Below are 15,893 nucleotides of genomic sequence, written 5' to 3' on the forward strand. Positions count from 1 at the left end.
TGTTGCAGACATCAGCCAATTAGGTAAATAATGAATGGTGTGAAAGAAGTTTCTTCAAACAAAGCAATATTCATATTTTCAGCAGTTATTTGAGAATAACAGAAAATGGAGCATAACTAACAGGAAATCAAGAGGCAGTGGATAATACCTCCTTTTAAAAATATGTCAAAAAATGTCAGTGACCTTATGAAAAATGCAGGTGTAAAATGAGGAAAAATAAACATAAAACATAAAAACATAAAAAACTAGCAGTCAAATAAGAAAGTATTAAGAAAAGGGGAAAAATAAGGGCAACTAAACACACTCACTTATTAGCTTTGTTTTTAGTGTTGATATTTTTGAAAATATTCCGATTTTGTATCACTGTTATAATATTTGATGTGCAAAAAAGAAAGTAAAGGTGATACTAATGCCTTGAAAAATCATGGAACTTACTCTGAAAAGAAAATATTCAAGATCCTCTAAGTTTTAATTACATTCAAGACTGTCATAAAATTATGTTTGACCAACAGAGAGTGCAAAAATCACCAATGCTACTATCTTGAAAATCTGTGTATATCTGTAGGGAAATGTATAAATATATAGCAACTATTCAAGGTGGAGAAAATCTCTTTGCTATGAAATATTCTGCTCCATGTATAAAGCAACAGCTCAGGAATAGTTGTTCTGTAACTGTTACCTTTTTGGCAGGTTATGATTTTCTTCTGAAGCTGAAGGCACAAATCGTTGAGATGGTCAGCTTGCCAGTACTTAAGAAACACTTTTCGAACTCCTATCTAAATACCAAATACAAAAAGCAGAGAAAACATCAACAAATGAAGCCAAAACAATGACAGGTAAATAGATGTTGCATGTTAACAATCCAGCAAAAGGTTGAAATAATATCTGCAATTTAGGAACAGTGAAATGCTAATTCTGTAACAGAAATGCAGTTATCACTTGGTTGAATAAAAGATGTATTTGTAAAGGATGAACAAGCTGTCAGACAGATAGTTCCACTTCAGTTCCAAAAATATCCAGAACAAATAGTACAATCTTCAATTTAAATACAAGCTGGGGGAAAAAGCATTCTGAGTCTAATGTGTTAGACAACATAATAGAAAATAAGGTTTAGGTCTTATAAAGTAGAAGGGGGTGTGCATGAGGAAAGGTGACAAGACAAACCCATGTAGAACAGAAAATGGTGAGATAGCTGCCATCTGTGGAACAGGAAGAACTTAACTGAAGTTGGAGGATGGGAGAAACTCACTGTCATTAGTGACAATGATTCCCAATATCCAGTAAAGTTATGAATCCTGGTTCCCAGCTTTGCTTACTGAAGCTATGCTTTGAGTCTCCTTTCAGGATCAAAGTCAGAGACAGGGACTCATTTGTGGAAAATAATCTCCTAAGTATTGATTCTGGTGTTGTGTAGTACCTTGGTTTAATCATCTAGTTCTTGAAGTAACAATCGTTAGATGCTCTCACTCCTTTAGTGCCAAATTTAACTAGTTAGACCAAAAGAAAACACCTTTCTTTTGATACCTTCTGAACAAGCTGAAACAGTCCTATAAAATTCCTTGTATCATCTTCAAAAGCATTCCTTTCTAATAGACTTTAAAAACCACAAACAACCTAGCAACTCCAAAACCAGCAAGTGGAAAAAAACCCAAACAATAAACCAATCATTTTTCTCAAGAGTTTTGTAGAAGTAACTTTCTTAATTTCATAGAAATAAATAAACAGTGCCAGAAAACTGTGCTACCCTAGAAGATTCTAGCTTTTCCCTAACTATTAATTTTTTCATGGCTAATAGGCCTACTGATTAATTCATACAAGTCTGGCTAAAATTGCAGAAATTCATTCCAACTCTTGTTTGTCTCCAGCATAAAAACTTACTCTCTTCTTATTGAGCCATCCTGCTCCACTGATGATTTTTACTTTAGATCCGGGAGATGCGTATGTGGAGGGTTAATTGCACACCCTTCCAAATTTTTTAATCCAAACACCATTAGATTACATCCTTGTAGGGTTGGATGACAGAAAATCAGGATATATATTTCACAGCTAAACTCCATTAACTAAGTTCAGAAATTATTGTGGCAAAATTTTGTCCCTTCCCTTCCCTTCTCTCTATTGTAGAGAGCAACTATTTTGAATCAAATGTTTTAAAAAGTCTGTAATCCTGAAGTTTGAACTAACAATGATGGTGCAGTTGTTAGTCTTTTAATTAAAATCAGATGCACTGGCAAAATTAGAATGCTTCTCATTTTTTTTTTTTTTCCATTAGTCTCTCTTTTCCCTTTAAAATAGTCCCTTTTTAATTATCAAAAAGTGTGTGGAAGTAGGTGACACAAAAGACATTTTACTTGTCTCGCCATTGTAGAAAGTCAGAAATAGGGAATAGGCTCTCTGTCTGGTGGTTAATCTGAGGCAATCTCCCTGAGATCCAATTGTGCAGTCACACGCTGCTCTTAGGGCCATGCTCTCATCTTCATTTTTCTGACTGACGACGTCTAACAAAATTTTTTTACTTTTCTTCCTCAGCTTTCAAAATTCTCTATTAATCTGGTTATCTTAACCCTTTGCTCACTGAGGTTTTCTTCCCATCCGTCTTGTTAAAACACATTCTGAACCTGCCTTATTACTAGTTTTGGCTACTAATATCTTCATTGTCTTGCTTACATTGCCTTAAATACAGATTTCTCTGTAAAAAATAACTGAATTATTATTCATATAGTTAACTGTAATTAAATTATCATGTGGTTATTATAATTACTGTTCTATCTGAGCAGCTCTCAGACAAAGCCCGAGAACAAATACTTAATAAAATTACATTCCCCTACACTGATTAAATTTTCTCTTTACACTTCACCTTTCGTTTCTAAAAATCCTCTGTATCAAACAGTTTTTTTCCTACTGTCTCAAGCCTATGCCAAATGTTCCAGTTTTTCCTTATTTCTGTCCTTTGTCCTTAATTACACATAGTTCTGGCTTCTCCCCCTACTACAGCAATACTGATACTCAGACAGTAGAAAAGTGGATGAAAATTCCAGTTTCAAACATTTAAAAAGCTCTTATTAAGATCTTATTAAGCTTAAAAAAGCTCTAGTAATGCCCATGGCAAAATTAACAGCTCCATTCTCAATTAGTCTCATTGACACACGGGTTGGTCGCATTTAGGCTCTATTTCAAATGTGTAACTTAGCTAAACAATGAGTTGCAATTTATTGGGTAGTGTGCAGTCACAAAATCACAGTCAAGACAATTGCTGAAGATTATGTTGGTTTAGCTACAAGTATCTGACACTGCAGTCACAAAGCTATCTAGGGGACATGCAAAGCCTTATTTCTTTTTTCTCTCATCCTATACCCAAGGAAAAATATAAATGGAGTTATTGTGGCATTACTTATGCTATGAACTTCATTAGTAGGAGACTGCTACAATTTTTAAGTGAATGAAGAAATACAAAATGTCAATACAAATCCATTTTTACATTCAGATAAAAGCTATTTATAGATTTTTACATCATATGCCAAGTCTACAGAGAGAAGAGCTCTAGACAGAAGCATAAACTACTATTACATGTAGCAGAAACTACTATTACATGTTTGATTATGTTAGTACAGATAGAAATCTCTTTTGCTTAGTCTTTGAATTAAATCTGAGAGCCTCTAAGGTTGACCAAGAGAACAAGATAGTCTCACTGCCTTCTTTACAGTTCTGGTGCTCAGTGAAAGCAATAATGATGAAAAATGGAATTTCACATGTCACATATCAAAACAGTTTTTGAGGTTGCCACCTGTCTTCATTCTGGTCTCTTCTTTAATCATAAAATGTTTCCTGCTTGCCTAGGGAAAAAAAAAGTTCAAATATTCTTCCACTATAACACTCACTTTTCGATATTTTTTCTGGACTGCAAAATGCTCTCAATCTGAGTCTGAAATTTTAATGTAATTCAGACTCCTGTATAGTAAACCATCTGTGAATTACAGTAATAGTTATTTTAATTAGGAAAGCATTAGGGTTTAAAATGTTATTTTTCAAAATGACACATTTTTAAAAAACTAAGTAAAATTGTCATTGATGACTACCAAAGCTTCAATCGTTGCTACAGGCTAGCTGTTTTTTTTGTTTGGTTGGTTGGTTAGTTTTTTTGTTTGTTTTTGTTTTTGTTTTGTTTTTGTTTGTTTGTTTGTTTTTTTGAGGGAGTTGTTCTTTCTCTTTCTTGTTTTTTTTTTAATTTTTTTTTACTTTTTTGTTTTTTATTTTTTATTTTTCAATTGTATAGAAAAGGTGTAGGATGTAGAAGTACAGACATTCAAAACTCTGGAATGGATGCTGAGATTGTGTGTAGGTGGCATGGAGGCAGTATTAGCTCATACTTAATAGGTGTCAAGGGAATCTGTAAAGCTGTTCTTTAGTTTAAAAAAGGCAATTTGTGGGAGTGCTGAGTGTTTCTGGCAGTACTTTCAAAATAGCTACCTACAAAAGACAGAGAACTATAGTCTAATGATATTTTACACAATGACACACATTTTCATAGAGCATTAATGAAATTTAGAAAAAAGCCTTAATACTATTGTAAAATGTGTCCTCTTGCAGTGTACATGTCTACAAAGATATTATAATGACAAACACAGGGCATTGATTTTTATAGACTGAAATTTTATTTTTAAAATTTAACTCTCTGATTTGCTTAATACATTTTAATAGTCCTTCTTTGTAAACTAGTGACATTGCACTGTGGTACATACTGAATAAACCTACATTTTAGCATACTTTATTTATGGCCTTAATATAAAATATGTGAGTAGTCTGATATACCAAACATTTATATAAATTCTTGTCAAGAGCTGGACTTTAGAGAGACAAACTGTCATTCAGGTCTCTGGGAAAGGGCAGAATAATGGTCACTCCTGTTCCCTAGACTGTACCAACCTCACAGCTCTTCATACTTCCAAGGCAACATGAAGAACTGTTTTACAGAAAAGGAAAGGAAGGAGTTAGGAAATCTAAGATGCATGTAAGAAACACTGAGTAGGTGAAACCCTACCCCAATTTATCTCATAGGATCTTGGTATTTTTCAGACATGTCATTCTAGTTTTCAGAATTCTAGAAAGCGACACAGCACCAAAATGTGGTGGTATATCCTCCTCCTCATGTCCTCCCCAGGCCTGCTCTATAATCTCCCTCCTAACCTGAGCCAAACCACTCATTCAGAACTCAGAAGAGACAATAGGAAAGGGTCTCTTGGTATGAATGAGAAATACAGGCAACAGGGGACAGGGAGAGCAGTGGCACAGTGAGGAAATCCTAAGGCAGGAGACTGGAAAACTAATCACAGACAAATAAGGGATGAAGACTGGTACCAAATATGAAGCAGAGTATCTAGGAAAGTGTCAATAGGTGGGAGAGGTGGGAGAGGAGAGAGGAAGAGGAAGACATGGTATCTAGATCTGAGATGCAAAAGATATCAAAAAGAAAATTGAGTTAGCATGATTAGTAATCCTAAGCAAAACCTGGAAGATGGACACAGAGAGGGAGGAATATATTCTAGAGGGGAAAAATATTTTTCATAGAAATATGAACTAAAAATAGAGCTTTATGTTAAAAGAGTGAGAGCTTATGTGCATTCTGAGGTCAAAGTCAACCATCCATCCTATTCCCTGGCTGAAGGGAAGCATGGGTTTGTCAAGTGTGGCACAAAGTCACTGAGTGAGCTTGTGGGCAGTGTCTGGCCCAGGTCAATCTTTTGGTAGTACTGGTGAGGTAGAAAGTCACTCCCTGGTGGTTTCTGCAACTAGCAAATTATTTCCAATACTTAATAGAGTGACAAGATAAAAAAAAAATAATGGGACAATATCACTTTACTGATATAATCCAAAGTATGAAGGAAAAATAAATGCTTCTGTTTTAATAATTTCTGTTAGTATGACCCCTCCCACCTCCCCAGTCCCCAGGATTTTGTTTATTAATTGCCTAAAAGAAAATTGACTTTTAAAGTAAGATATTCAAAACAAACAGGAAATTGACTTCAGTTAAAATGACTAAATAACAAATGAATGAACTAGCATAAAATTTATACAGTCTAAAGTTTTCCTATTTGAGGGAAAGAAAAAAGTTAAGAACCCCTTATCTGTTAGATTGCTTGCAAAGTGCCCCAGTACTTCAGCATATCAGGTACAATACAATCCGTGTAGCATGACCACTTTCATTTTAAGCCAAAATAAACAGTTCTGTTTAAAAAATAATTTAAAAGATTCTCTGAACTGAGCATAAAATTTACATATACATGATTTCATACACTTCTGCTCATTCCTCTGATTTAATATAAGCCACTTATGTTCTACATTCTGCTATTTAACCATAAATACATTTCTTTCTCAAAAACTAGCATATTAGTATGCTAATATTATATTGAAATTTAAAAATACCTAAGGACAGCTCTCTCAAATCCAATAAATGAAACACCCATAGAACAGTAAAAAAATATTATTTTTTTCTCTGACTGGTAAGAACTGTGGATCAGACTTTGTTTTCCCTTTGCAGTTCTATAAGTGTTGGAAGAATTTATGATTTATAAATTGACTTCTGGAATTTCTCTATATTGAGGACTTCTCTTTTTTAGTGCTCATGACTGCAAGTTTGATAGTACAGCTCCTCAAAGATCATTTATCCACAAACACTGCTGGCTCCTGAATCAGTTTCAGCAATGTTTGTAGTTGTGAAAGTATGAACTGGCACTAACACAGCACCTGTCTCAAGCAATTACCTCATTTTGAACTTCATTAAAACATTCCAGCTGGCTCTCCTGTACTGCTTATTCCATACCTAATGAGTCTACCTGATCATCCCATTTGAAACTTAAGACAGTCATTGACAAATCAGTGATCTCTTGTGTTCAGAATTCAAAGCTGCTGATAAGAAGGAATCATTGTGTGTTAGAGGAAGCAGGCTAAATACTGGAAAGGTAAACTAAGACAAAGCTTTTATTAGATGTTTCTAAGGATTGCTATATTTTAACCAGATAAGCATTTCTAGCAGTCAAAGGCTAAAATACTATTTCAGTGAAGGTCTGACCTTTGCAGTGCTTGTATTTAACAGATGCACTTTCTAGTAAAAGCAAATTAAATTGATGTTTTCTTTTTCTTCTGATATGGTACTAGTTGTTTGCATTTCAGCAAGCTTCATCTGAAGTAACTAAGAAGGGTTAATTGCAGACTACTGACCTTAGCTAAACAAAATGAGAGCTACAAGTTGTGATGAGAAAGCTCAGTAAGGTATGAGTTAACGGCTAACTCTTTTTTATTGAATTTATATTTGCAAGCTTAACAGTGTGAGGAATGATAATCCAAACAAATGAAAGTTTCCTTATGTCAGTAAAAAGAGCCAAGGACTGTTTGTGCCCATACTTCTCCCAAAGCATGATAATGTTTGCAAATTAAACCATGCCATTGGGATGATAGGTTTTGCTTAGGTAATGCATCAGTGTGTTACAATAAATGAATACAGCACGGAAAATGGGGATTTTCTGATATAAAGACCTTCACATATTCTGGGGAACAGGAGATTCTTCTGCTTTACATGGAATATCCAGTACTTCTTCTCAATTTAACTCTAAAGTTACTAAATATCACCGCACTGACTCCTCCAGGGGCTAAACAAGTCTGTTACTTTCTCTCTGCCTAGAGGAAAAATGGTTTGTTTTGATTTAGCAATCTAATTTTCTCTAACATCAGATGTGTTTAAAAGTCACAGCAAATAGCTAAGCTTGTAGTGATGAAGAATATATTTAAGCAGAAAGAATATCTTATCAAGACTGCACACAGAGTCAAGATGCAAAAATTGTCTTTCATTAGTAGCTCTGCACTTTCATAATTCCAGTACTTAAGTTATGTGCATGACTGAAACTGCATGGTATGTCAGCTTCAATGAAACCACTATTTTATTGTCCTAGTTTAGTTATCTCTAGCTCAGTTTACCCAAGGAACAGCAACATTTCATAAAGCTATCAACACTTCTGTCCCTACGTGACCAAAGCCAGCAGGGAAGAACAGCTTGGCTGAATAGCGAACTTTCACTGGAACTCAGGGTAAAAAAGAGAGTTTGCAACCTTTGAAAGAAGAGCCACGCAACTTAGGAAGAGTACAAGGATGTCACCAGCTCACATAGAAAAAAGGTCTAGAAAGGCAAAAACTTGTCTGGAGCTCAGTCTAGCCACACTGGGAAATATAATGAAAATTGTTTATATAATACATTAACAAAATATAAGACGCAAGGAAAATCTCCATCCCTTTTTGGATGCAAAGAGGAAAAGGCAGAGGTATTTAGTGCCTTCCTTGCCTCAGTCTTCAGCAGAAAAACTAGGTATTTTCAAGGCAACCAGCCTCCTAAGCTGGTAGACAGGGCCAGGGAACAGAACAGACTCCTTGAAATCCAAGAAAAAGTAATTAGAGACCTATTGTCCCACTCAGACACTCAGAGGGCACTGAATGGGATCCATCTGGGGGTACTGAAGGAGATGGTGGAAGAGCTTGCTAAGGTGTTCACCATAATTTATCATCAGTCTTGGCTAACCAGAGAGGTCCCAGACAATGGGAGCTTGGCCAGTGTGGTGCCCATCTACAACAAGGACCTGAAGAAGTATTTGGGAAAGTACAGGCCTGTCAGCCTGACCTCAGTGCCAAGGAAGATTATGGAACTGATCATCTTGAGTTCCACCATGCAGCAATTGCAGGACAATCAGGGGATCAGCAGCCAGCAGGGATTTAGAAAAGGCAGGTCCTGCCTGACCAACTAGATCTCCTTTCATGACAGGTGACCTGTCTCATGGATGAGGGAAATGGCTGTCTAGCTGGACTTCAGTAACACCTTTGATACTGACTCCCACAACATCCTCCTGGGAAAGCTGTCAGTCCATGGCTTGGACAGGTGCACTTTTTGTTGGGTTAAAAACTGGCTGGACAGCTGAGTCCAAAGTGTGGTGGTGAATGTGGCTGGTTCCACATCCAATTGGTGGCCAGTCACTAGTGGGGTACTCTAAGGCTCAGTATTGGGACCAGTCCTGTTTAACATCTTTATCAAAGGTTTGGATTGAGTTACCCCCAGTAAGTTTGCAGACAACATCAGGGTGGGTTTTAGTGTTGATCTACTAGGAGGCTGGAAGGCTCTGCAGAAGGATCTGGACAGGTTGGATGAATGGGCCAAGACCAATGGTATGACATTCAATAAAGCCAAATGTGAGGCCACACTCTGCCCACAACAGCCCCAGATATCCTTTCAGGTTTGGGTCAGAATGGCTGGAAAGCAGCCCAGCAGAAAAGGGCCTGGGGATCCTGGTTGACACCTGGGTGAACATGAGCCAGCAGTGTGCCCTGATGGCCAAGAAGACCAATGGCAGCCTGGCCTGTGTGGGGAATAGTGTGGCCAGCAAAATCAGTGAGGAGATCGTACCCGTGTACTCAGCACTGGTGAAGCCACACCTCAAATTCCTTTTCCAGTTCTGTGCCCCTTACTCCAACAGAGAAATGGAGGCTCTTGAGCATGTCCATAGAAGGGCAATGGATCTGGTAAAAGATCTGGAGTGCTCCTGTGAGGAGCAGCTGAGGGAGCTTCCATTGTTTAGCCTGGAAAAAAGAAGGCGCAGGGAGGACCTTATCACTCTACAGCTACAAGAGAAAGGAGGTTGAAGCAAGGTGGGGGTCTGCCTCTCCCCTGGAAACTGGTGACAGGACAAGGGGAAGTGTCCTTAAGCCATAGAGGAGGTTAAGATTGGACAATTTTTTCACTGTAAGGGTGTTGAAGTATTGGAAAAGGTTGCCTAGGGAGATGTTGCAGTCATCATCCCTAGCAGTGTTCAAGGAGCAGATTCGCATGGCACTTAGTGCTATGGTCTAATGATGTGATGGTGTTCAATCAAAGGCTGAACTCAGTGATCTTGGAGATCTTTCCCAGCCCTAATTATTCTATGATAATAAATACTTGATTCTAACATGTAAGCCGGTGAAGCGAGCACAAGACATTGGCCAACTAAAAGTGTTTTCTCTTATGCTTTGCTAAAGAGTAGAAAATAAACCAAAATTGGACCCTGGTATTGGATCTTCTGCACTTTTTTTCTATTTGAAAACAGATTGCAGTATTTACTAGCGAAGAAAGAACATGTTCTGTGATTAGGGTCTGAGCTTTATTGTTTTGTAGGTTAACAAAATGCTCTTAAAACAAAACTTATTGAGAAAGAACAGAGAAATTGTCAAGCAGGAAATAAACACAAAGATACTATTTTCTTTACTCATTTTCAGGGATTTTAATTCAGAACACTTTTCCCTCCCTCAGGTTAATATCACCTTTCTCAAAATGGGATGGTGAGGTATATTGTCAGAAGAAAGTTTAAAGTATCCAGATTCACTCAGCTAAAAAGTGAATCTTTCTTTTTCCCCCTCTGCTCTTGAGCTTATTGACAACTTCATCTTCAGATGATGACATATAAGCTGGAGGTTGATTTCAGATCTGTGTTGCTTTCTCATAAATATCATCATCTTTGATGAGGGCATTTTGGCTATATTTTTGGTTTATTTTTTTACCTGAATCTGCAACAGCTCTTCAGGGAAGTGCATGTAACATTTTTGGGAAGACAATTTTTGATTTATTCATGAACTCCTGCAACAAATAGATTTTCAGTTCCAGCAGTGACTCATTTGAAGTAGTTACTGCTGGCAACAGTGTCTGAATAAACTGGTTATATGTGTAACCCCCTGCTTTTTTGGATGATTTTTAGTAATTCACTACAGATGACTCCTTTCTTCTGACTTTGCTAGCTGGCATCATGCTTGTTTCCTAAAGCCTTTTTTCTTTCCTTTCCTCCTCCCTCTTTCTACCTGTTAAATATTTTCTTTTTTTGCAGAGTCCTCTGCTGTAAAAGCATAGAGGAGAGCACCCATGACAAATGCAGATTGTGTAAGCATCTTCATTTAGATTGTTATTTAAAGTTCAACTTTCATGATTAGTCAAATGAATCAAAAAGATAATTGAGAGAGAGATTATGTGACACAGACATTAGTCACTACTGCTGATTGTTGGTTATATGTTTTTTTATCACCTATACAAAATAGGTTGGTACCAAGCTGGTATTCACTGAATATTTAAGAAATTGGACTTGGAGTGAATTTTCTTAAATTTTCTTCTACGTTTTTCATCTTTCTGTTTCTTTTTATGGAAGAAAGCCTCGGAAGAAAGCCTCTCTGTGGCTTGAAAAAGGTGTACAGAGAAGGTCACTCATTTTTTCAAACCTTGTTTCTTGCAGCTGAATCTGTTACCATGTGCTTCTTAGTCACTGAGTGACAATGGTATAACTCTCGCACCCAATCCCTCCCATTCCATTTAACATATCAGTGTCTTTGAAGAGTTTTGTGCCCTTCTGGTCTGAGGGATAATGCATTATGCACTGCTGTAGTTTTGCACACCTGACTTCTGGAGTTAATGAGATTCTGGAGTCAGAACTTCTAAAATCTGTTTGAGATCACAATCTTCAGTCCTCTGCATGATGGAAGGATTCTGTTTTGCAATTTTCTCTTAAAATGTTTGTCTTCATAGATTTCAGTCTTGTTTTCAAATGCCTATCACTACAGAATCACTAATCTTGAGCTCAAGGCTTTCAGTGATGACCAACTGTTTTTTTCCTGTGCTGTAACAATGGTTCTTCTCCAGGGAAATAAACTTGATAGGCATTCTGTTCTGTGTTTTGTGACTGGAGCACACTATGCAATTATTGTTACACAGCTTTTGTCCAATGTCAAGCTTGTATCCCCACATAAGTTCTAAATGTGAGGGGTTCTCTCATCTCCAGGTACTTGTAAGTGAAGGTACAGTTTCTAGTTGTTAATGGTTTTTTTTTTTTTTTTTTTTTTTGTAATAGGAAACCTTGTGGCAATGATGCAGAACATAGATCAGAGCAAACTTACACAGCCTGGGTAGGAAAAACAAGTCTATTTTAGTAATATTTTTTTCAGTGTTTTGGTCTTTTATATTGAGGGAAAGGTGCTATATGCGCCCTCTGCTTTGCTTGGTGAATAAATTGTGGCTTTAAATAGTATTTTGATAAAAGAAAAATTTTCTTACATGTCTGAGTTCAGGTGATCATACATGTGTGCTCCCAGCCTAGTGGGGGCCTATTTTTGCTCCTGTTACTAAGCAATCTGGGCCACTGAGAAATATCCATAGCACACATTCTGACTTAGAACTTGGCCTTTATGAACAGCTTGCAGAAACTTTTCTGGGCATCTTAATACTCAGAGGTTATACATTAATTAGAAGACCTCATCCTTTAAACTGAAGAAGCCTATAAGAGAGCCCTATCCACTGTCCAATCCCTTAACTTCACAGCTATCCCTGAAATTGGTCTGGATGCTCCCTTGTGGAACAGATTTCTGCTAGGCTGGAAAAAGGCCACAATCTGAACCTCACGCTGCCTGCAGGAGTGTGCTGTGTGTGAAGCCACAGAAAGCTTCATTTCTATTCAATAACTTCTATACTATGAAAAGAAACGTTTTTCTTTTTAAAATGCACATATTAGAGAAATTAGTCCCTCAATTACTCAATTACAAAGCTATCCAAAGCAGAAAACTGAGTACTCGGGACAAATGGAGACATTCACCTTGAAGTCTTCATACTGTTGAGAATTATATGATATAAACAGGATAAGGAGACAGGACAGGGAGTTGATAGTTTCCTGTTTAGTGTTTGGCACTTTTTAAAATTTTTTTTTAATTTACTTGATGTATGGCAACCTCAGGTTCTCTGGTGGGTCTGTGGATCAGCATGCTGGCACCTACAAATGCACTGACTACCTGGGAAATCCTAATTAGCTGATTTTGAGTCTGCCCTGTTACGACAGTAGAGCATTTAGGATTTTAAATAAATAAAATGTGTAAGGTTACTCAGGAACTATTCAACCACTAAAATGTATATAATAAATACCTTCAAAAATCTGGATAAAAATTTACACAGTGTGCTTGGTTAATTGAATATTTTCTTCCCACAAGAATACACAGATTTTTTGACGCAATGATCAGTTACTCATAAAAATCTGAAAATTAGTTTTATAATTTACCCAAGCATATATTAAATGGCAAAAAAATACACTGCTGCAAAGGATGTGGTGGCTTGCCACCAATGGAAATGACTCAGCTAGCTTGTTTAAAGAATGATATTTTAATTGCTCTGTAGATCACAAACCTGCCAGCCTTGTAATTTACACTGCTGAAGAACAAGACGACATCTCTCCTTGGCACTCAACTTCTTCTTCTCTCCTGCTGCAGTATCAGCCAAATCTTTATACCTAGAAAAATCAGCAGAAGTAGTTACTCTAGTGTTGACTTTATTGACATTTTGTAGAAATTGTCAGTTTTCCTTTGACTCTCAAAGGAATATCCAAACTGGAAGGCTGGGATTTGATCAGGGTGAAGAAAACAAGAAGGCAAACTGCTCTAAATCTTGTATATTTTTAGACATGACCTTGGTTAATAACAAGTGATGCCTAAAACCCAAATTTACTTCCTGTCAGTTCTTTGGATGCCTCACTGAAAATCAGTGCCAAAGGAATGAAAAGCGTCCCCAGTGAAGATCACTGGGACTGAACTGGGTCATTGAAAGGAAGAAAATAAGTTTTCAGTATGTGTCATACAACTTATGCCTCTTAATGTGTAATTCATAAGAAAGCAACATTGACAAAAATTATTTTCATCAATCTGAAATGTATTTCATTTTGAACAGAAGGTCATGTAGCAAAGAGACTTCCAGGAACTAGATCAGTTTTACACTACTGGAAAGAAGTTCAAGAGGATAATTGATTATAGCATTGAGTACCTTCAAAGACAGAAAATGCTGGATATTAAAGGTCTCTTTGATGTACCATATAAAAATATCAAGAAGGAAACTTAAGTAATACAAAGTCCAATAAAATATAGAACTCAAACTTTCACTGTCGACTTACTAAATTTATTGTAACTTATTACTAAAAAAATTAATGAATTTTATACATCTTAATGCTACATAATATTACTATACTTTCTTGGAGGTATTCCTTTGTCTTGATCTGACTGCATGTAATGAGTCAGAATGTTTTTTGATACAAAAAGCTAGGCTTTGAAAAGGATATACACTTTGCAAACATGCCTCTTTTGATTAAACTCCCAGTGAAATTAAGAAGTTTTGAAGTTTGTGTGTTAATTACATTTCCTGCTATTTAATTAATTTATTTATTTAACAGCTGAATTCACCTATATCTCTGCTACAACCCAAAATATTGCTGTCTTGGGATCCCTTTCACACACCATGGTAGGCAAAGCTGCAGTGCTAGAATGAATCCAGGGACCTCAGTTGTCCCAGAAGATGTGGCAAGTCTGGAGCAACATCTACAGGTAAACTGCTGTAGGACCAAATTTCACCTAGACTTCTAGTTTGGTGCAGCTGCACAGACCCTGGGGTACCTCAGCTCCTGCAGTCTGGAGATACTCTCTTGTCTGGTAGCAGTCCTGCTGAGGACCACATGGCTAAGTCTACACTAGTAAATGAAAAGTGAGAGGGACTGCTTCTCTGGCATAGAAGTCATCTGGAAAAAACCCTAGCCTGATGATTTATTTATACATGTAATATTACGTAGTTTGCTCTGTTCTTTTGAACTGTCTCCTTCCAACAGAGTGTAACCATGTCTAAGCTGCGTTCTCTGACTGGTCACCAGCCTGTCCTAGCTCCCAAATTGTGCCCAAGAAATGTTCTGTGGTAAGAAGGGTCCAAAACTTCATCACAGATCCTTGTATTTAGTCTCACAATCCAGTTTAGCATTAGAAAACTGGGGATATTCAACTAGCTGCATGGTCATAAGGACATTTATTTTACAGGTTTCTATTAAGGCTGGAGTCACCTTATTCCCCTACTTGCATTAACAGTTTTTTCTTAGAAGTCATGGGAAATCAGAGGTGTTAGAGAAATAACTGCTGGAAAGCTTAGCAACTGCTGACTGAAGTGAAGATTCATGACTAAGCATTGCCTCACAATGCATGAAGAAGTAACTGCAAAAGTGGTCAGCCTGAAACTCCCTTACAGGAGAAACTGAAAGAAACTTATTTTTCCCCTTAAAAAAAAACCCAAAAAACCAACCCAAATTAAAATTTAAAAGGTTGAAGTTCTACATTTGGCTCAAGTTTTCTTTAATGTCATGAAAATGATAGAATTCAAGGATAGCCAAACATTCCTTATAATCTGTATTATACAGGGTGCCAGACAAAAATGATCCACCACTTTCCTCCAGCTTTTAAAGTCTCTGAAATTCCACCACATTATCCTGTCTAATCACAGCGCACAATCCCCTTCTATCTATGAAAGCAAGCACTATCTTAGAAAAGGAGGATTGGTTATAGTAGCAGAGAAAGAGGAAGCTATGGAAATTTAACTCTGCCATAAACTTCCTCTGTGAATACAGCAGGACATTTGGAAGATGGTCTACTTTCCCTATGTTAGACACTGAAAAGCTGTGCTAGCCTGAGTTAGTCACCTTCTTCTCAAAACAGCCTGTGAAGACAGGTATTTCCACCGTGACTTTTTCTATGCGTTCTAGATATTTTTGATAAAATGAGAAGACATTGCCCTCTGGAGGTGCCTTTCTCCACTGGCCACAGGTGGACTCAGAGGAGAAGTCCAGACTGGATGCTTTCATTTGGGTGCCTGAGAGGAAGCTCATCTTCATACCTACTTGTCTGACTGAGCTACTCACCCTGCAGTGGCTAACAGAGGGTCTAAGAGAACTTCCTTATTTGCCCTATCACTTTTTTCAAATCTACTGGACAATATCCAAAATGAAAAAGTACCTTTAATTCCTGTGTTATCATCTGTTATCAACCATTTTCATCTTGTATAA

At 37.1% G+C, this 15,893-nt stretch overlaps 1 protein-coding gene across 8 annotated transcripts in view; it reads right to left on the bottom strand.

Moving 5' to 3' along the window:
- The window catches only part of MYO16 (myosin XVI), a 358,973-nt gene that overhangs the window by 56,378 nt on the left and 286,702 nt on the right, over positions 1–15,893 (bottom strand). For all 8 annotated transcript variants that reach the window (XM_031503852.2, XM_021545590.3, XM_021545595.3 and 5 more), the window contains exons 28-29: positions 13,214–13,316; positions 680–776 (exon numbers count right to left, since the gene is read on the bottom strand). In XM_031503852.2, the coding sequence (XP_031359712.2) occupies positions 680–776; positions 13,214–13,316 (200 nt within the window). The remainder of the gene's footprint in view (positions 1–679; positions 777–13,213; positions 13,317–15,893) is intronic.

This window comes from Lonchura striata, chromosome 2, assembly GCF_046129695.1.
Source record: "Lonchura striata isolate bLonStr1 chromosome 2, bLonStr1.mat, whole genome shotgun sequence".
In the NCBI taxonomy this organism is placed as follows: Eukaryota; Metazoa; Chordata; class Aves; order Passeriformes; family Estrildidae; genus Lonchura; species Lonchura striata.